The 18,977-nt window shown below is 44.9% G+C and overlaps 1 protein-coding gene across 1 annotated transcript in view; it reads right to left on the bottom strand.

The window, feature by feature from the left end:
- Positions 1-907: 907 nt before the first annotated feature.
- Positions 908-18,977, bottom strand: part of HDDC2 (HD domain containing 2) — a 19,678-nt gene continuing 1,608 nt past the window's right edge. The window contains exons 2-6 of the mRNA XM_010861770.1: positions 18,073-18,194; positions 16,266-16,368; positions 10,213-10,281; positions 6,049-6,187; positions 908-1,257 (exon numbers count right to left, since the gene is read on the bottom strand). Of these exons, the coding sequence (XP_010860072.1) occupies positions 1,160-1,257; positions 6,049-6,187; positions 10,213-10,281; positions 16,266-16,368; positions 18,073-18,131 (468 nt within the window). The 5' untranslated portion in view covers positions 18,132-18,194 and the 3' untranslated portion in view covers positions 908-1,159. The remainder of the gene's footprint in view (positions 1,258-6,048; positions 6,188-10,212; positions 10,282-16,265; positions 16,369-18,072; positions 18,195-18,977) is intronic.

The following is an 18,977-nucleotide window of genomic DNA, read 5'->3' as shown; positions in this document are numbered from 1 at the left end:
CGCCTGCTAATCAAATCTCCGGTAATAACCAGACTTTGTTGACTTTCAACCATTTACTGCTTTTTACTTAGTGTGGCTGTGATGCAACAGCATTTCAGTGCAGAGCAGCACAACTCTTAGCAGTGCAGATCGGCTCTATGTACACACGTGTTGTCTCTGAAGAGATCACGGCACCTTGCTTCCGGCAGACTGGGTATCCATGGATACTGCAGAGTTTCCAAAGAAACGCTGCCTAGAATTCTCACCATGCCAGCCTTTTTAGGCCTTCTTCAAATGGAAACTGACATCTGAATTAAAGGGGTAAGCATCATGCTTCCACCAAACTCTTGAGCTGGCCTGCACAGCCAGCCATCCTTTCTTCACCATTCAGTGGCTGTGCATCATTTAAAGGCAAGCATCTTATCCTGTGAAAGGGAAATGAGGGGAAGAAGCCAGGTCTGACGTGATCTCTCCATAAGGTCCAATGACCCAGTAATAACTTATGATTTATTTCTTGTCTGGTGATAAATATAATCAAGGCCTGAAAAATATAAACCAGCCAGGGGAAAAGCAGAGGCAGACAAATAACATTTAAAATTGCACACCCAGATTTCTATCCCCAGATGACAAAAAGAATTGCAGGGAGGGAACCATGACCAGATTTTCAAGTCTGTGATCAGGGGCCTAAAACAGGTCACAGTGAATTAAAGATTGGGCTGCAGAACTTGAATAAAGCAGCATTTCAATTGATGGGAGAATGTATTATAATAATTTGTTTTTCCTAGATCCTTATCACTAAGCCAGCTGAAGAATTTTCTTAAAAGCAATCATAATTAAATTTTCTATTGTTCAATGAATCTGGCCTTCAGGAGTGTAGGTTATGAACTCAGAATACAATGATTTAGAATCAACAATAAATATTCCAAAGTTTAAGATTTAAAAATTTTATTTAGTTCAAACCCCTCCCCCTCAGCTTCCAAGTCTCCATCCCTAACATTTTCTTAACCACATTCTATAGCTTCTTTTATTATCCAAACTGTATCACGTTTTTTGCTGGAGTCCAGGCAATTGAAAATAAACACATCTGGGAAAATCAACAGATCAACAGTGGCAAAACACAATACCACGAGACAGAAAACTGAAATGCTTGCTACAGGAGTGCAGCAACGGAGGGCACATCTCAGGAGCAGGGCTCACTGGCGGCGCCGGCTATGTTAGCGTTTCTTTCTGCCTCAAGTTCAGAAACGAGCTGGACTATCTCAGGGTGACTGAATTTTCCTGCAAGGCAAGAAGATGGGGGAAGAAATAAGGACAAGAGAATACATCAATTTCTCCAGCTGGGTCCTAGGGCTTCCCAGGGGCTCGGTTCTGTGATCTGACCCACACTTCACTCCAACACAGATGATACAATCCCAGGTCCTGGAGAGGCGCTGGACGCAACCACTCAGAACTTACTTTTCATCACCCCAGATGCAACGGAGAGGAAAGATGAGAATTAGGAAAAGGACTGCAGCTCAGGCAGAGCTGGGGAAGACTGCAACAAGCAACTTTTACTGGGAACTCCAGGGAAACTAGGGGAGGTTGGGGCCCTCTCTGGGAACATCTGAGAACAGCCTCTGGCCATTCTGAATCTGCAGTTGTGGGGAACCAAGCACCTACATTGGAGAAGGAAATGGCAACCCATTCCAGTATTCTTGCCTGGAGAATCCCATGGACAGAGGAGCCTGGTGGGCTACAGTCCATGAGGTCACAAAGAACCAGACACAACTGAGTAACACTTTCACTTTCAAGCACCTACATATGAAAAGACTAACAGGAAGACCAGTGGGTCCAGGCTGTCCCCTCGCTTGCAAACAAGAATGCAAACATTTACCCTGAAATCAGCTGGTCTGCCCTGTCTTCCTGGCCCCTTGGCTTTCCCTGGACTTCTGCCCTGGGCAATAACCGAGCTCTGAGCTATTTTAGGTGGACAGACGCTGGCAGGGGCGGTGTTAAGCCCACCGTCTCTTCCCTGATGGTCTTCTCTTGCCAGTGCCTTTTGCTGCTTACTGTTCATTTCACAGTGAACTCTATCCCATTTATTCCCTATGCGCCATCTCTTTGCTTAATGTCCCTTTCACTTTCTTGCCCTACCTGACACCTGGCTGGCCCTGCGGTGCAGCTTTCCCTGTAGCTCCCCCAGTGCTGGCTGTTTTCTGTCTTACGCAGCTCTTAGCACCAAGGCGGGGCCTGTCCTCCACGCTCCGTGTTGTTTCCAGGCCACCCTCTGCCCCACTGTGTAAAGGCTGGCCGTCAGACTTACCATCATTCCACCACCGAGCAGCACCACGTTGCTCAATCTGACGGCTACTCCTGCCCTCCTGAAACTTTCTCCCGTTGGCTTCTGGGACCCCTGATTTTTTCCCATCTTTCCCATCTAGTGTGTGTGTGTGTGCTTAGTTGCTCATTCGTGTCTTTGTGACCCAATGGACTGTATCCTGCCAGGCTCCTCTGTCTGTGGGATTCTCAAGGCAAGAATACTGGAGTGGGTTGCCATGCCCTCTTCCAGGGGATCTTTCCAACCCAGGGATGGAAATCAGGTCTCCTGCATTGCAGGTGGATTCTTTACTGACTAAGTCACCAGGGAAGCCCAATCTAGTGACAAGTCCAAACCCCTCAGGTTCCTCTTACAGATACCGCCACATACAAATCCTGTTGAATCTACCCTCAAAATATATCCAGAATCTGATCTCTTCTTATGTTTTCTACTATGACCACCCTGTTCAAACCGGGGCAAGCAAAATGGTGAGAAATCATTTCTTACATCGGTTACATGTTTTTATTAACTGTTCACTAGAAGTAGTACACCAGAGGAGAAAGTGCTGCTGCTGCTGCTAAGTCGCTTCAGTCGTGTCCGACTCTGTGTGACCCAGAGACGGAAGCCCACCAGGCTCTGCCGTCCCTGGGATTCTCCAGGCAAGAACACTGGAGTGGGTTGCCATTTCCTTCTCCAATTCACGAAAATGAAAAGTGAAAGGGAAGTCGCTCAGTCGTGTCCGACTCTTAGAAACCCCATGGACTGCAGTCCACCAGGCTCCTCTGTCCATGGGATTTTCCAAGCAAGAGTACTGGAGTGGGGTGCCATTGCCTTCTCCGGGAGAAAGTGCAGTGAGTTTTAATCTCAAATTTGGCTGTGGGCTCATCACCCACTTTCTAGGCTCAAGTTTCTTCCTTGGTAACATGTGGAGCTTAAACTAGATGATCCTTCCAGCTCCCATATTTTTGGATTCTATCAGTATTCTCATGTTTCATTTTCTATTTTTTTCATTGTGTATCTATCTGAGGATAACAGTGTAAAGCACAACACAAACATGATTATGACCTTATTGGGAAAAGATGCTATCTGGGAACCTGATCATTGCTTCTAACACAGTTGGCAGGTTAGAGTAAAGAGTCACGTAGTAAATATTATGGGCTTTGTGAACAATTTGGCCTTTGTGGCCAACTACTCAACTCTGTGGCTGTAGCACAAAAGCAGTATAAACAACACATAAAGAGTGTGGCTGTTTCAATAAAACTTTTTTACACAAAGAACCAGCAGGCCAGTTTGGCCCATGGGTTATAGTTGACTGACTTCCTGGTTTCCAGTGTTATTCTATTTAACTGAAGTCAAACATTTTGAGCATCACTTACTTCAAAGACAGAGGAGACAAAGCTGGTCGTGGCCCTCTACAGCTTACCATAGGGTGGGGTGAGTAGATGGGGATTTGGGAAGAAACCCAACTAGGAACATCATAATGGAGAATGCAAGTCAGACTGTGACATCACGGTGGCATGCTCTGGACCACGCACAGACTGAGCAAAAAGAAGGAACATTTAGTTGTGATAGGGAGGATTGAGAAAGGAAACCAGAGAGTTGAACGGAGACTACAGAGCTGTTTGTGCTCAGTCGCTCAGTTGATCTGACTCTCTGTGGCCCCATGGACTGTAGCCCACCAGGCTTCTCTATTTATGGAATTTTCCGGGCAAGAATACTGAAGTGGGTTGCCATTCTCTGATATATCAAGATTTTATTTTTAAGGACGAGGAAAGCCATAAAGCAAAGATGTGATGGTACTTAAGATCTACAAAGGAGAAAAGCACTGAGATGTGCAGGGTGAACTCCTGAGCCTGGGAGATTAAATTCGGTGGTTATAACCAGACTTTATTTTTTTAGGCTCCAAAATCACTGCAGATGGTGACTGTAGCCATGAAATTAAAAGACGCTTACTCCTTGGAAGAAAATTTATGACTAACCTAGATACCAGCATATTGAAAATCAGAGACATCACTTTGCCAACAAAGGTTCGTCTGGTCAAGGCTATGGTTTTTCCTGTGGTCACGTATGGATGTGAGAGTTGGACTGTGAAGAAGGCTGAGTGCCAAAGAATTGATGCTTTTGAACTGTGGTGTTGGAGAAGACTCACCGGGTGGAGAGTCCCTTGGACTGCAAGGAGGTCCAACCAGTCCATTCTGAAGGAGATCAGCCCTGGGATTTCTTTGGAAGGAATGATGCTAAAGCTGAGACTCCAGTACTTTGGTCACCTCATGCGAAGAGTTGACTCATTGGAAAAGACTCTGATGCTGGGAGGGATTGGGGGCAGGAGGAGAAGGGGACGACAGAGGATGAGATGGCTGGATGGCATCACTGACTCGATGGACCTGAGTCTGAGTGAACTCTGGGAGTTGGTGATGGACAGGGAAGCCTGGCGTGCTGCGATTCATGGGGTCGCAAAGAGTCAGACACGACTGAGCGACTGAACTGACTGAACATGACTGAGCGACTGAACTGACTGACTGACTGAACTAACTGACTGACTGACTGACTGACTGAACCGCCATCCATACAGAAACAATGAGGGCCTTGCCTAGGGCAGAGGTAAGTGAGCCCAGACAGAAGGAAAATCAAATCAACCCCATTATAATGCAAATTAGATCTGGGAGCTTATTTTGGAGCTGGGACTTTGTTGGACTTGATGAGGCCACAAAAGGGTCGGGAGAGGTCACAGCAAGGCCATCTCTGACAGTTCTCTCAGGAGAGACGGAGGGTCAGCTGAGCCTGGGGAACTCCAAGGGAAGAGAGCTGGAGCTCTATTCCAGGGAGCAACAGGAGACCCGTGGTCAGTGCCCCTGGCTCCTCACTGCAGAAGTTGTGCCAAAATGAAGACAGCCAAGGCTTACTGCCAGGCAGTCTTCTACACACTTCACATATATCCTCAAACAACCCTATAAAGTAGACTCTATAATCATTCTCAATTTAAAAATGAGGAAGAAAGAAGAAAAGAAAGGTAGTGCTAAGTCGTGTCCGACTCTTGTGATCCCATGAACTGTAGCATGCCAGGCTCCTCTGTCCATGGGATTCCCCCCTCAAGAATACTGGAGTGGGTTGCCATTGGGATCTTTCTGACCCAGGAATTGAATCCAGGTCTCCCACATTGCAGGCAGATGCTTTTACCGACTGAGCTACACAGGAAGCCCCAAGAATAAGGAAACGAAGACCCAGAACTAGGTGAAGTAATCTACTGGAGGTTACCTAAGCTGAACGTGGAAGAACCAAGATGTAAACCCAAGCAGCTTCAGGCCTGTGCTCTGTAGGGCTACAGCGACAATGATGACTTCGCTGCCTGCAGTTTTCTCTTTTTAAATCTCTATCTCTACCTCTACCTTACATGACCTTCTATCTAGTAAGCACTGACATAATGCACTTTGACATGCATCATCTCTCTTAAATCTCAAAACCAACCAACCTACTTGTAGGGTACTATGATTTCCATTTTTTAGGAAGGATACAGAGAGGTCAGGAGATCATCTAGGAGCACACAGCCAGTGTGCGTGATGTGAATCTGGTGCTCAGACTCCAGGGCGGCAAGGCTCTCTTGCATTAGGTAGCCTCACACCATGAATCCCACCATTTTCTTCTCAGATGCTCCATATGAAAGGGTCAGAGGAGGGTTGAACAACCATGCACTTCTCTAAGGTAATATTAGTCATTACGCTAGGAGTAAGTTAAGCCAAACTGAAATGATGCTTATTGACATCAGTGCTGCGTACCTGCTGTGGAGTCGTAGAAGTCCTGCAGTCTCCCAGGCTTGTTCTCAAGGTCTTCATATTCAGATGCCTGAAGAATCATCTCACATTGGTCTAGCTGCTTCACGAATTTAGCTTCTGCACTAGACTGGGTCTCATATTCCTAAGTAAAGGGACAATTAAAGCAGCATGATTAGGGCTGCACATGTGGGTAAGTCGCTTCCGTCGTGTCTGACTCTTTGCAACCCCATGGACTGTAGCCCACCAGGCTCCTCTGTTCATGCAGTTCCCCAGCAAAGAATACTGGAGTGGGTTGTCATTTCCTCTTCCAAGGGATCTTCCCAACCCAGGGATTGAAGCCGTCTCTCTTACGTCTTCTGCACCAGCAGGCAGGTTTTCCACCACTAGGGCCACCTGGGAAGCCCACATGGCAGGTTATGCCAGGAAGACCTGGTACCCGGAATCAGTTACAGCTAAAAGCACGTTCTCCATTGGCCATATTTCTCCACTGTATACAAGACCATCACAGAGACTATTCAAACACAATTCCACAGCTTAACACCCATGTTCCATGCGGGCATTCACAATTCCATCTAGTCCACCTGATGCCTGCCAAGTCTCATGTGTTCACATGGGTACTTTCAAACATTCTCCTTCCTGTTTAGTAACTTGTCTTCAAGATCATTATTCTTTAATCCAGATTCTGAGTATTAATTTCAAGTTAATATTTCATCTTGAGGCTTCCCCGATGGCTAGGTGGTAAAGAATCTGCCTGCTACGCAGGAAACATGGAGATGTGGGTTCGATCCTTGGGTTTGGGAAAATCCTCTGCAGGAGGACATGGCAACCCACAGCAGTATTCCTGCCTGGAGAAACCCACGGACGGGGAGCCTGGTGGGCTACAGTCCATGGGGCTGCAAAAGAGTCAGACACGACTGAGCAACGAAACAACAACAAATATTTCATTCTATGTTTCTCCAGTTAGTTCCCTCTCCATTTAGTGTCAGGTCTCCTTTTCCGTTTGAAGTGAGTTTCTGGCTTTCTCCTTTAGTTTTGGTTTCCACTCTACACTGGGAAGCTCTGTCTTTGCTTTCAGAATAGAAAGGAGCTAATCACACCCCTCTTGAGGATACAGCCAGGGTCTGAGAACTCTTTCTGCCGGCTGTATGTGCACGTGTTGGTGGCAGGCAGGCAGTGAAGGCAGTGGGCAGGAAGCAGCGTATTTACCTTTCCTCGCCCCACTGGTCCCTCCCTCCTCAGTGCAGGCCTGAAACAAGAAGCTACAGGCAGTCGGCGTCTTAGAGCACACGCGTCACACAACCACATGCCCCAGTTAAGACCGCAGAGAAGCATTCTTCTGTTAAGCCCAAAGTGTTCCCAGCTGATTTCTGTGTCAGGCTCTCGTTTCTAATTCCACCCTAGATAATGAATCTGCCATGCTTTCTCTAGCCAGGGTGATGTGTTGTGAATCACTGATGGTTTCTTGGTTTTTATTAGATGCAGCTCCGGTGGGTGTTTGCAGAGCAACAGAAGGGCTTCAAGCAGGAAAGATATACAACTTCTAGGTCTTCGACATGGAGGACCCAAAGGGAAGAGAGAGAGGAAAGGCAAAGAAGGTCAAAGGTTGCCTGTCTCCCTTGGAGAAAGGCTGGCCCTGACCACAGTGCAGACATAAAGTTAATCTTCTGCATGTCATGCTTTCCCACCTTAGTGCCTCTCCCTCTGGGACCCAGGACCCTCATATTGCTGCACATCAAACTCCCCACCAAAATCCTACCCTTTTACTTCAGAGGAAAGAACAAGGAGACCTCCGAAGTGCTTACACGCTCAGTTGTGTCTGACTCTTTGCGACCCCATGGACTGTAGACCACCAGGCTCCTCTGTCCATGGGATTCTCCAGCAAGAATACTGGAGTGGGTTGCCATTTCCTTCTCCAGGGACCTTTTGAAGGAGTACTTTTTAACCCAGCTGGATCTTCAGCTGCAGGCTGGGAAACAATTCAAAGGTAGGTGTGTGTGCCAGGCATTGGGCACGTGGCGGGGAGCAGATCCTGATCTGCCTTAGGATTCGAAGGGCTCTTTCTTTAAAGGAAAACTCAGGTGGTAGAGAGGACATCCTTCTGTGATACTTCGAGGAAAAAGTGAAAATGCTTTCTCTTGACTTACTGAAATGTGATTTCACGCTTCTGTGGCAAACGATAAATTATAATTGCTTTAACTAGATGTGACCCTTTGGGCCGAAAGCTGTTGTTAGTGGTGAACAGCAGTGATTTACATTTCAGAAATCAATTCAACTGCCATTTTCTATGTACCTAGCACTATTCAAAGTTCCCTGCATTCAGAATGACCCTATTTTCTGAAATCAAAACCAGACCACACAGATTGGAGACAGAAAAACATACTACATATGTCAGGCAATATTCTAACTGCGTGGTCATCATTGGTTGCTAAGTCATGTCTGACTCTTTTGCAACCCCATGGACTGCAGCCTGCCAGACTCCTCTGTACATGGGACTTCTCAGGCAAGAATACTGGAGTGGGTTGTCACTTCCTTCTCCAGGCTATCTTCCTGACCCAGAGATGGAACCGGTGTCTCCTGCATTGGCAGGTGGATTCTTTACCACTGAGCCACCAGGAAAGCTTTCCAACTGCTTACCATACTGATTAACTTGATTGCCATACAACCCTGTAATACGGGTACACTATTAGTGCCATTCTGTAGATGAGGAAATGACATTCAGAGCGGTACCGTAAGCTGCCCGAGATCACACAGCTAGTAAACAGAGGAGCCACTAATTCGAACCCTGGAAATCTCATACCAAAGCCAACGTGTTAATATCGAACATGATTTTTAAAATGTGTAATATGACAGCTGTTCTATGTTTACAGTGTTTCCACAAAGTTCAAATCTACTTGTAATCTATGAATGTGATCTTATTTGCAAACAGTCTTTACAGATGTAATCAAATTAAGAAAGAGCCATAGTGGATTAGGACGGATCTTAATCTAATGATCAACATTCTTACAAGAGGGAATTGGGCCCAGATACAGACACAGGGCGGGGGGTGGGGGTGGTGAGGCGGCACAGGCAGCTTCCCTGGTGTCTCAGTGGTAAATAATCTGGCTGTAATGTACGCAATGCAGGTTCGATCCCTGGGTCAGGAAGATCCCCTGGAGGAGGGCATGGCCACCCACTTCAGTATTCAAACCTGGAGAATTCCCATGGACAGAGGAGCCTGGCGGGCTACAGTACATAGGGTCGCAAAGAGTCAGACTTGACTGAAGCGCCTTAGTACGCATGCACAGACACGGGGAAAACAACAGCTGGCTACGGAAGCAGAGCCTGGAGCCATGTGTTCAGAGGCAGGGCTGCCAAAGCTGGACAAGGCATCACCAGAAGCCAGGGAGAGGCAAGGAGGGAATCGGAACATGGCCCTGCCCACACCATGATCTGGACTTCCGGCCTCCAGAGCAATGAGGCAGGGCTACCCCAGAGTAAGGAGGGCTAGGGGCTCAAGCAAGGAAGGCAGGGGAAGAGGTTGGAGGGAAGTGAGAAACTGCCCGAGGCAAGGATGTGTTATTTTCCCTTCACACGTGGAAGTCAGCACTAGGAGGGGGACAACAGGAGCACCAGGCATGCCCCTTCCCCAGAGCCGCCTGCTATCAGCAGCACCAGGGAGGCACTGAGGCCCGACGGGGCCCATGTTCGGTGCTGGGCTCCACGGCACATCTGCCCTTGACCTCATGCAACCTGAACAACCCTTACAGGTTTCACAGATGCGCAGCTGACTCAGGGAGGTGAATGAACCCAAGGCCACTGAGCCAGGAAGCAGTGAGTTGGGAACCCAGTTCTGAATGACCCCAAAGCCCACGTTTCTCTCAAGGACCAGAGATGGGTGGGTGTGAGGCTGGCACAGTGGAGGATGAGAGCAATGCATCAGGAAATCCAGGGGCTCTGAGTCAGTATTTGTACCAGGCATTATGGTGAGAAGGGAAATGCAGAACGTGGAAGGAAGAATCATTTCTATTAGCCCTGACAGACACCTATAACAGCTGGGATGTGAGAATCAGACAATCCAGAAAGCAGGTAAGTTAGACACGGCACGTTAAGATACTCTAAGGCAACTAAAACACTGACGTGCCATACAAATTCAGTTACGATAAAAAGCAACCCAGTGTATATACTTACTTTCCAAAGTTCATAGAGCTCCTTCTGGAGATCCTCTGGGAGGAGCTGGGTTAGCTGCTTCATTGCTTCCTGAAAGATCAAACCGTTATTTTAATCATGTTCACATTTGTTAGTTAACAACTCATCTGCAAATGCCAAATAATGGACTCACACTCTTCCAAATAACTCCCAAAGGGGCAGCAGAATATTGGAGAAGATTTAGGCTAACAAGGAGAGCAGTTGTGTATGTTAAATAAGTAAGTGTCTTTATTTATATGTATTTATTCAGGAGTACTTATGTTGTGGCCTGCAGCACACTAGACACAATCAAGGACAATGAGGGTATGAGAGACGATTACAGAAATAACAGAAGTGAGGCCAAAGGTTTTATATCTTGTGGATGAGAGTCCCCAAATGCATGTCAATTTCAACCGTAAGTGCATGCGTGCTCAGTCGCTTCAGTTGTATTAGACTCTTTGCGACCTGATGGACTGTGGCCCACCAGGCTCCCCTGTCCATGGGATTCTCTAGTCAAGAATACTGGAGGGGGATGCCATACACTCCTCCAGGGGATCTTCCCAACTCAGGGATCAAACCCTCGTCTCCTGCATTGCAGGCACATTCTTTACTGCTGAGCCACCGGGGAAGCCCTCAACAGTAAGTACTACAGTTCAAACCAAATCTGACTGTGGGGAAAACAGGAAAGTATCCGTGAATTACGAAGCTCAAATAAACTTTTGGTATACCATTATGTTCACTTTCTATTGTTAATGTTTTTATTTGCAAAATGTAAAGCACTACACAAATGGGAAGCTATTGTCACTAACATAAAGGAAATTACAAGACAGCATTTTGTTAAGCTCACAGACTCACAGGCTGAAAAGAGATGTTAAAGGGCAGTGAGCGAAACCATCCACGTGCAGCAAACCCCTCAGCACCATCAGTGGGGACCTGTGTCCTCCCCCAACACATGCCTCATGGTGGGAACCTAGCACCCCAAGAGGCTGCTCAAGTGGACTTTAGGCAGCGTTAGTAGGAAGTACCAGTGTCTCATATCAAGCTGAAAATTGTCCCTGCAAGTTCCTCCACTGTGCCTAACCCTACCCCTCCTGTCTTCCTCCCTCACAAAAACACAATGTCAATCAGGTGGGCGGTAACCCAAAAGACGAGAATCTCTGTGGCCAGTGATTGGTCCAAGGGATGGCCATGTAACTCTAACCAGCCACCCAGGAACCAGCTGCATGATGAGATGGAGGGCGAGAAGCCCCAGAATAGAGTTCAGAGAGCCAAAACGCACAGAAAGGCTGAAATGAGAGAGTGAGAGCACGGAGGTGCTCAGTACATATTTCTAATCTCCAAAGTCCCAAGAGCCCCTCTTATTCCATCTCTTCTTTCATTTCTGTGTTGCTCCAAAATCCTCAAGTATCCGATTTGGGGGGCATGAGGTCTGCAACCTACTTTCAAATGGCTTCCAACTCCTTCCCTCTCCTCCTATCGTCATCTTCCACCTCTTAATCAGCTCCAGTTCATTTGGCCAGAGCTTAGGCTCCCTGAAAAGAATACTGTTTTAAGAACCACTTTTAGCAAAGTGCTTATACAAAAGGGGCAAGGTCTTACTAAAATCAAATGGTGAAATGGTAAAAAGCAATAAAAATAAAAGTGAATATTTTATATATAACTATTTATAATGGGGAGAAAAAATAAGTTATAGAACGCAACCACTTCCAGAGCAAACCATACTGGCCAGTGTCAATGGTCTGCTCTTGTAAGTAGCGTTGCCATCTTGAATGGCTTGTAGCATTATACTATCCTTAGTGGTATGAAATTTTGGTTATTTTGTACTTGCATTCTCCCTTGTTTCTTTTCCATAAATCTCAGCAAAATACTTGAGATAAAACTCTGCATTTTCAAAAATTAAAAATGTCTCTACAAATAGATCACTTTTCTCTCCACTATTATAGAAACGTTTGCCCATTGCTTTTGTTTGAAAGGAATGAACTGAATGACATATATGTACAGAGATATATCAAAATCTAAACTCTTCGAATACAAACTTAAAAGTCCTGCTCTGACAAGGAATTATTTTATTCTCTTTAAAGTGATGTACCCAGCACTGAATATAGTGATTGATGGGTGGTCTGACCCAGACAAAACACAATGGAACCAAAGTGTCCATCATGGTAAATGCTCTGTTTCTATAAATGCAGCTCAAGACTGAGTTGGCTTTTTGGAAATCACATATGACTTGTTAACAAGCTTCCTGTTGACTAAAATCACAATGTCCTTTAAAAAACAAAACATAACAAATATGTTTTTGCTTTCTTCCTAAAGCTGAGCAATGATTTTTCTGGATCTAAACTCATTGACACCATTTGTTATTATACAATCAGGACTGCATTTGAGACCTCTTAGCTGTTATTCCTTGTTTGGCAGCCTATGCCATAGAATCAGGCCCTTTTTAAATGATCCTCTGAAACTGACTTCACTGAAGTCCAGGACAAGGGTCTGATGATACCAGACTTTCCCTTCTTGATTGTGAGCCCTGCCACTCCCACTTCTAAACTGAGTTTTGCCTTGTTCACACATAGACATAGAGTGATAATTCCCTAGCTTCTTCCTGTTAGCAAAGCATGTCAAGAATTTGCCTGACGTTCTGAGCTGAATGAAACGTTAAGCACCCAGAAGGCAGTATTCATCACTCACACGTCACTGGTGACGCTGCACAGTGCAAAAGCTAATGACAAACTACAGACTGAGATGCGGTTTGAAACCCAGCTTGCCATTTACTAGCTGTTAAATCCTGAGCAAGATACATCTTGGTCTTTCTGATCTATAAAATGAAGGGGTTTGCTGTGAGGATGAAATAGTCACTATAAAGTACTTATTATCTGGAACAGGGTAAGGACTCTATAAAGTATTCACTGTATGTTTCACTTTCTCTATCTTGCCATGTTCACCCCCATAATAAATGGTTCTTCCCCTTTTAACCTCTAGTTCTTCAGCAACTTTAACAGTCAGGTATGTGTGTATATATATGTATCATGACTCTGTCCTCTTAGTAAGTTTTCCCTTTGCAGAAGAATATAATAACCTATTATTGCTGTATTCCAGCCTCAAGCTCCATTCCACTAGTTCTTAATGGTCCTTTCAGTTCAGTTGCTCAGTTGCGTCTGACTCTTTGTGACCCCATGAACTGCAGCACGCCAGGCCTCCCTGTCCATCACCAACTCCCGGAGTTTACTCAAATTCATGTCCATTGAGTCAGTGATGCCATCCAACCATCTCATCCTCTGTCGTCCCGTTTTCCTCCTGCCCTCAATCTTTCCCAGCATCAGGGTCTTTTCAAATGAGTTAGTTCACATCAGGTGGCCAAAGTATTGGAGTTTCAGCTTCAACGTCAATCCTTCCAATGAACACTCAGGACTCATCTCCTTTAGGACGGACTGGTTGGATCTCCTTGCAGTCCAAGGGACTCTCAAGAGTCTTCTCCAACACCACAGTCCAAAAGCATCAATTCTTTGGCACTCAGCTTTCTTGATAGTCCAACTCTCACATCCATGATTCCTACGAGGCATCATTTACCATCTCTGTTTATAACATAAAGTTTATTTTATTCTGTTTAGGAAGGGAGTCAGCCTACAAGCATTGCTTTTGCCCCCACCCTCTATATTTTCTCTTCTACACCCTCATGCTCCCTTTCATCTTAGTACCTACTTTCCTCTGAGACAATCAGCCTTCCAGGGTTATCAAATATTTTCCTTCCCTCTTACTTGGGTTTAAAGCCCTCTGGATGCAGCGGACTAGCCTCTGGGAAAATGACACTTCCTGGTCCCGTATGTGTGTTTCACCTCAAAGAGCCAAGAAACCCTCAGTTAATTATCTTAAGGCATGGTTCAGACATCCAAACCTCATCCCTAAACACCATCTGCATAAGGAGTTGTTTACCTCCCACATCTTTCTCTCTGTTCCCAAATCCTAACGAGTGGAGAAAGAAGCAATGAAGATCAGCGCTTCCCAAGCCTTTGATTTCTTGCCCAAGAACTTGCGGTTCTTAAAGATGTTTGCCTGTCCTTTCTGATGATGATATTTATTCTCCTGTGAGTCAGATGGGGTGGGCAGCAGCCAGGAGGTTTAATGAGGCCGGGAAGGCTTTTCATCACTGCCCAGATATGGCATCCAGCACTCTCTGGGTGGCAAGTCCTCTCGATGCCCCTCCAGGGGGCACCACTAGCCAGGACTCAGCTTCTGTCAGGACAGAGGTAGGTTTACTCTGTTGCCAGGCGTTGGAGATCCCTCCTACTGAACTGTTCTTTCTTCAGAAGGTTTTGATTCGCTCCTCGGTGGAGTGAACCTCACACTGCTTGGGTGCCCACATGGGAAGTGTCTTCTTCCTCTGGTCACTTTAAGGTTTCTGATCACCTTATGGTTCTTCAGCCTGTGATTTCTCCTCCACAATATCTAAATTCACCCTTGTATGAAACTACCATACATCCTGAAACATGCTATATACTGAGGGGTCTTTTCCTCTATGGCATACGTCAGCACCCAGCATCCTCTGGTTTGGGGCTAATTCCTTTCTGCAACTCAGTATCTTTTTTTTTTTTTTTTTAACTTATTTGGCTGCACCTGATCTTAGTTGCGGCACATGGGAACTTCATTGCAGCACACGGGATCTAGTTCCATGACCAGGGATCAAACCCAGGCTTCCTGCTTTGGGAGTGTGGCGTCTTAACCACTGAGCTACCAGGAGAGTCCCTGCAACTCACTATCTTGAACTAACTGGTTTCTTTTTCTATCAACCAATCAACTCAGGAATTCTTTATTCACCACAGTCTAGACTCCTAAAGAGAAATGTTTCCTTAGCTCCTCCCTTTTCACAAACTGTCCTGATGCTCATGTGGGATGACCACATTCCCTATCTCCCTTGTTCCCATAATTTATGGTGTGTTGGAACTCCCGAATTGAGATTCCCTGTGGATCTTCTTACCTCAAAAGGGGAAAAAATGCTGTTGGCTACTGAGCTCTGGCCACACCCTTCCCCCAAGAACAGCTATTGAAGCCCACCTTCCCTGTTAAACCATCTTGATGAAGGATCTGTTGACTTAAAGACATTTAGGATCAACCCCTCTGGCCTACAAGAAAAACAGCTTGCAACAGTCCCTGAATTGGGACCCGTCCATTCAGCTAAAAAAAAAACCTTCCTGAATTTTCCAGTCTCTGCTTCAAATACGTCTTCCTGTTTGTCCCTGGGCTCTGGTTTTAAGATTCCCAATCAGCAGATCCTGTTTAATTGATGTCATTTCTTACTAATACAAATTTTTAAAATTTTTAACCACCAAAATAAAGGACTAATTTAAAATTTGTTGTTATTGTTTTTGTTTAGCCAGTAACTTTTGCCTGACTCTTTTGCAAACCCATGGACTGTAGCCCACCAGGCTTGTCTTACTAAATACTAATTATAATAATGATTATTCCTGGGTTTTATAGAACTTCTCTCCAAAGAGCTTAACTGGCATGGAGAATGCCTTCAAGTTCCAGCTATCTCCATGGTTCGAATGAAAGCCACACCATGTATCCTGTGCTCAGATCCCCTTTCTGCCTCTCTGTGAGAAATGAAACCAACACAATGCCCTGTCCCTGTGTTAAGACTTAGAACAAGAAAATCAATTCACTGCTTATTCCACGAAATCCTTACTTCTGGAAGGTAAGATTGTAAACCAATCCAAAGTAGAGTAAGCAGTAACAGCTTGCTCTTGAAGACCCTTGCTAAGACCTTGCCTTACCAGCCCTACCAACCCAAAGCCTTTATGTTTAAAGTCTGGGCAATCTCACCTTGTAAGACAGTAGCCGCTCTTGTAAGATCCATCCAAACATCCTCAGGCCCAGGCCCTACAACTCTATAAATACCCTCCCCTGATCTTCCTTCCCAAGATACTAAGACTCTGTCAAGGAGGTACTCTCTCTTACTGCAATAGGGTCAGTGAACTTAGCTGCATTTCAGTAACGGGCTTTTCTGGTTTTCCTTTGTTTCAGCAATGGGTTTTTCTTTTGTGGAATCAACAGTCAACACTGACCTCTTCTCGCCTATGTTTTTCTTCTCTGGGGACGTTATCTGCTGGTGCTATGTCCCCAACGATGCATTCTGCCATATCATGAACCAGGGCTAGGCGTACACATCTGACCAGGCAAGAAATAATCACACAGAATTATACTCACTACAGACTCCTTCTCTATACTACTTTAAGTTACACAATATAGTTTTTTTCTCCAGCCTCACAGAGGATTTTAATGCAGTATTTTCTAGGGGTTATTATATTCTGCCAGCCTGCAACAGATCTGAATCAAAACTGCTAGTTAATATTCAGCACAAATACATGAGAATGCAAGGGAAGCTGTTAGCATGAATTAAAAAAAAAAAGCTGGTCACTCATATATCACTTTAAAAGGTTAATAACTTTAAAAAGCCAGAAGAAGGTGATCTGGTTATAGCATTTACTTACCAATACAACACTTAAAACAAATCATTTTCCAAATGTACTAGTCAGATGTCAAAGTGAAGCCCTTTATAGAGAAATAGGTAGAGCTGGACAGATCTGAGTTTGAATCCAGCAATTAACATCTATTAGCTGCATGCCCTTTGCCAAGTCACTTAATTTATTTAAATGCTAAGTTTTGCAGCCTTCATTTTATTATCCATAAGAAAGGGGTACTAATACTTCCTAAGTTTGGTATGAAAATTAAATTTGATACTTTATGTTCCTGGAACATGTTGATCATTCAACAAATGACTATAATTATTAGTGGTAACGATTGGTAATTGTTAGTGGTAATGATTGCTGATCAGGATAATCGTCATCAAAATAACAAAGGCAGCTATGAGATAAATGCCCCAGAGGGCCAGTCTGCTTCGTGTTCCCAGCCATCAACAAGGCAGAACAAGAACTCCAGGTGTCCCTGCCTGCAGCTGCTTCCTCATCTAGCTCTAACTGCAGACTATGCGTAGGTTCATCGCCATTCGACACCATGTTCATCTTGTACTATGTGCCAAAAATCTCCTTAAGTTCTACCCCATCTACAGAGTAACAGGGCTCCTGAGACTCCCAGATGAACCTCTGCTTCAGTTGGATGGACTGACTTATCATTTCCAAAACATACCTTTACTTCCTTATCATCAGAGATTTGGTCTCCATGCCCTTCTCTTTCTGTGCTGTGTCTTCTACTTCTATATCAAATCAACCCTTTAGAGGTCAACTCAGACTCTGTCCCCTCCAGTAAGATCACCCAAGAACAGGTGATTTCTCCTGTTAGTTTTCTAATATGACTTATTTTGTGCTTTGTATAGAAGCCACTCTGGGCCTATGTACTTCATCTGGGTTTTATTTACTACCTTATACTGTTTGGCTAGAAAACTTTGTCTTGTGCTCAAAAATTATTTTCAACACTTGATGGATGACTTAAGGGGACAGGATATCTCTTTCTCAGCTCTTTCCTGCACATACCACTTCAAAAAGTCACTTCACAAAAGAGTGCTGCTATTCAGAAAAGGGGCTAAATAAAATACATAGTGTCTGGATCCAATTTTAGACATAAAACACTTACCTTCAAGGCCTGGGAAAATCATCAAATCACACTTATGTTTCCTTGAGACCAAGGCAGACACTTTCACTTGCCAAGAGAAAACCCAGAGTGCAGTTTACAACTGCAGCACACAGTTGCTGAATCTGTATGGTCTGCCCACATCCTGAATCTGTACGGTTTGCCTCAAATAATTTTTCTTGACTATAAACTAACCTAGAAGAATTGGACACAGGCCTCATACGTGAAGAGTCATGCACTCCCATAGATCACAGACCCAAACTGACACCAGAGTTCACAGCTTACCGGTCTTTGTTAAGATGTTCATCTTTGGTCACCAGAGCCATAACTGCCATTCTGTACATGTGATCTGATACACTCTCTGGTTTCTGGACATTTCTGTATACCCAGCCAGTCCGTGGGACTCTCTGATAAAAATGAACAGAAAGAAATTTATAAGAATACATATTTTAACTATCTGCTATGCTGCTTTATTGCCTATGCCAAAGCCCTTGACTGTGTGGATCACGATAAACTGTGGAAAATTCTGAAAGAGATGGGAATACCAGACCACCTGACCTGCCTCTTGAGAAACCTATATGCAGGTCAGAAGGCAACAGTTAGAACTGGACATAGAACAACAGACTGGTTCCAAATTGGAAAAGGAGTACATCAATGCTGTATATTGTCACTCTGCTAATTTAACTTATATGCAGAGTACATCATGAGAAACGCTGGGCTGGAGGAAGCACAAGCTGGAATCAAGATTGCCGGGAGAAATATCAATAACCTCAGATATGCAGATGCCACCACCTTTATGGCAGAAAGTGAAGAGGAACTCAAAAGCCTCTTGATGAAAGTGAAAGAGGAGAGTGAAAAAGTTGGCTTAAAGCTCAACATTCAGAAAACGAAGATCATGGTGGCATCTGGTCCCATCACTTCATGGGCAAACAGTGCAAACAGTGTCAGACTTCATTTTTGGGGGCTCCCAAATCACTGCAGATGGTGATTGCAGCCATGAAATTAAAAGACGCTTACTCCTTGGAAGGAAAGTTATGACCAACCTAGATAGCATATTCAAAAGCAGAGACATTACTTTGCCAACAAAGGTTTGTCCAGTCAAGGCTATGGTTTTTCCAGTAGTCATGTACGGATGTGAGAGTTGGACTGTGAAGAAAGCTGAGTGCTGAAGAATTCATGCTTTTGAACTG

The sequence above is a fragment of the Bison bison genome, unplaced genomic scaffold, assembly GCF_000754665.1.
Source record: "Bison bison bison isolate TAMUID 2011002044 unplaced genomic scaffold, Bison_UMD1.0 scf7180017864473, whole genome shotgun sequence".
NCBI lineage: Eukaryota > Metazoa > Chordata > Mammalia > Artiodactyla > Bovidae > Bison > Bison bison.
This window is presented reverse-complemented; position numbering and strand designations above follow the sequence as displayed.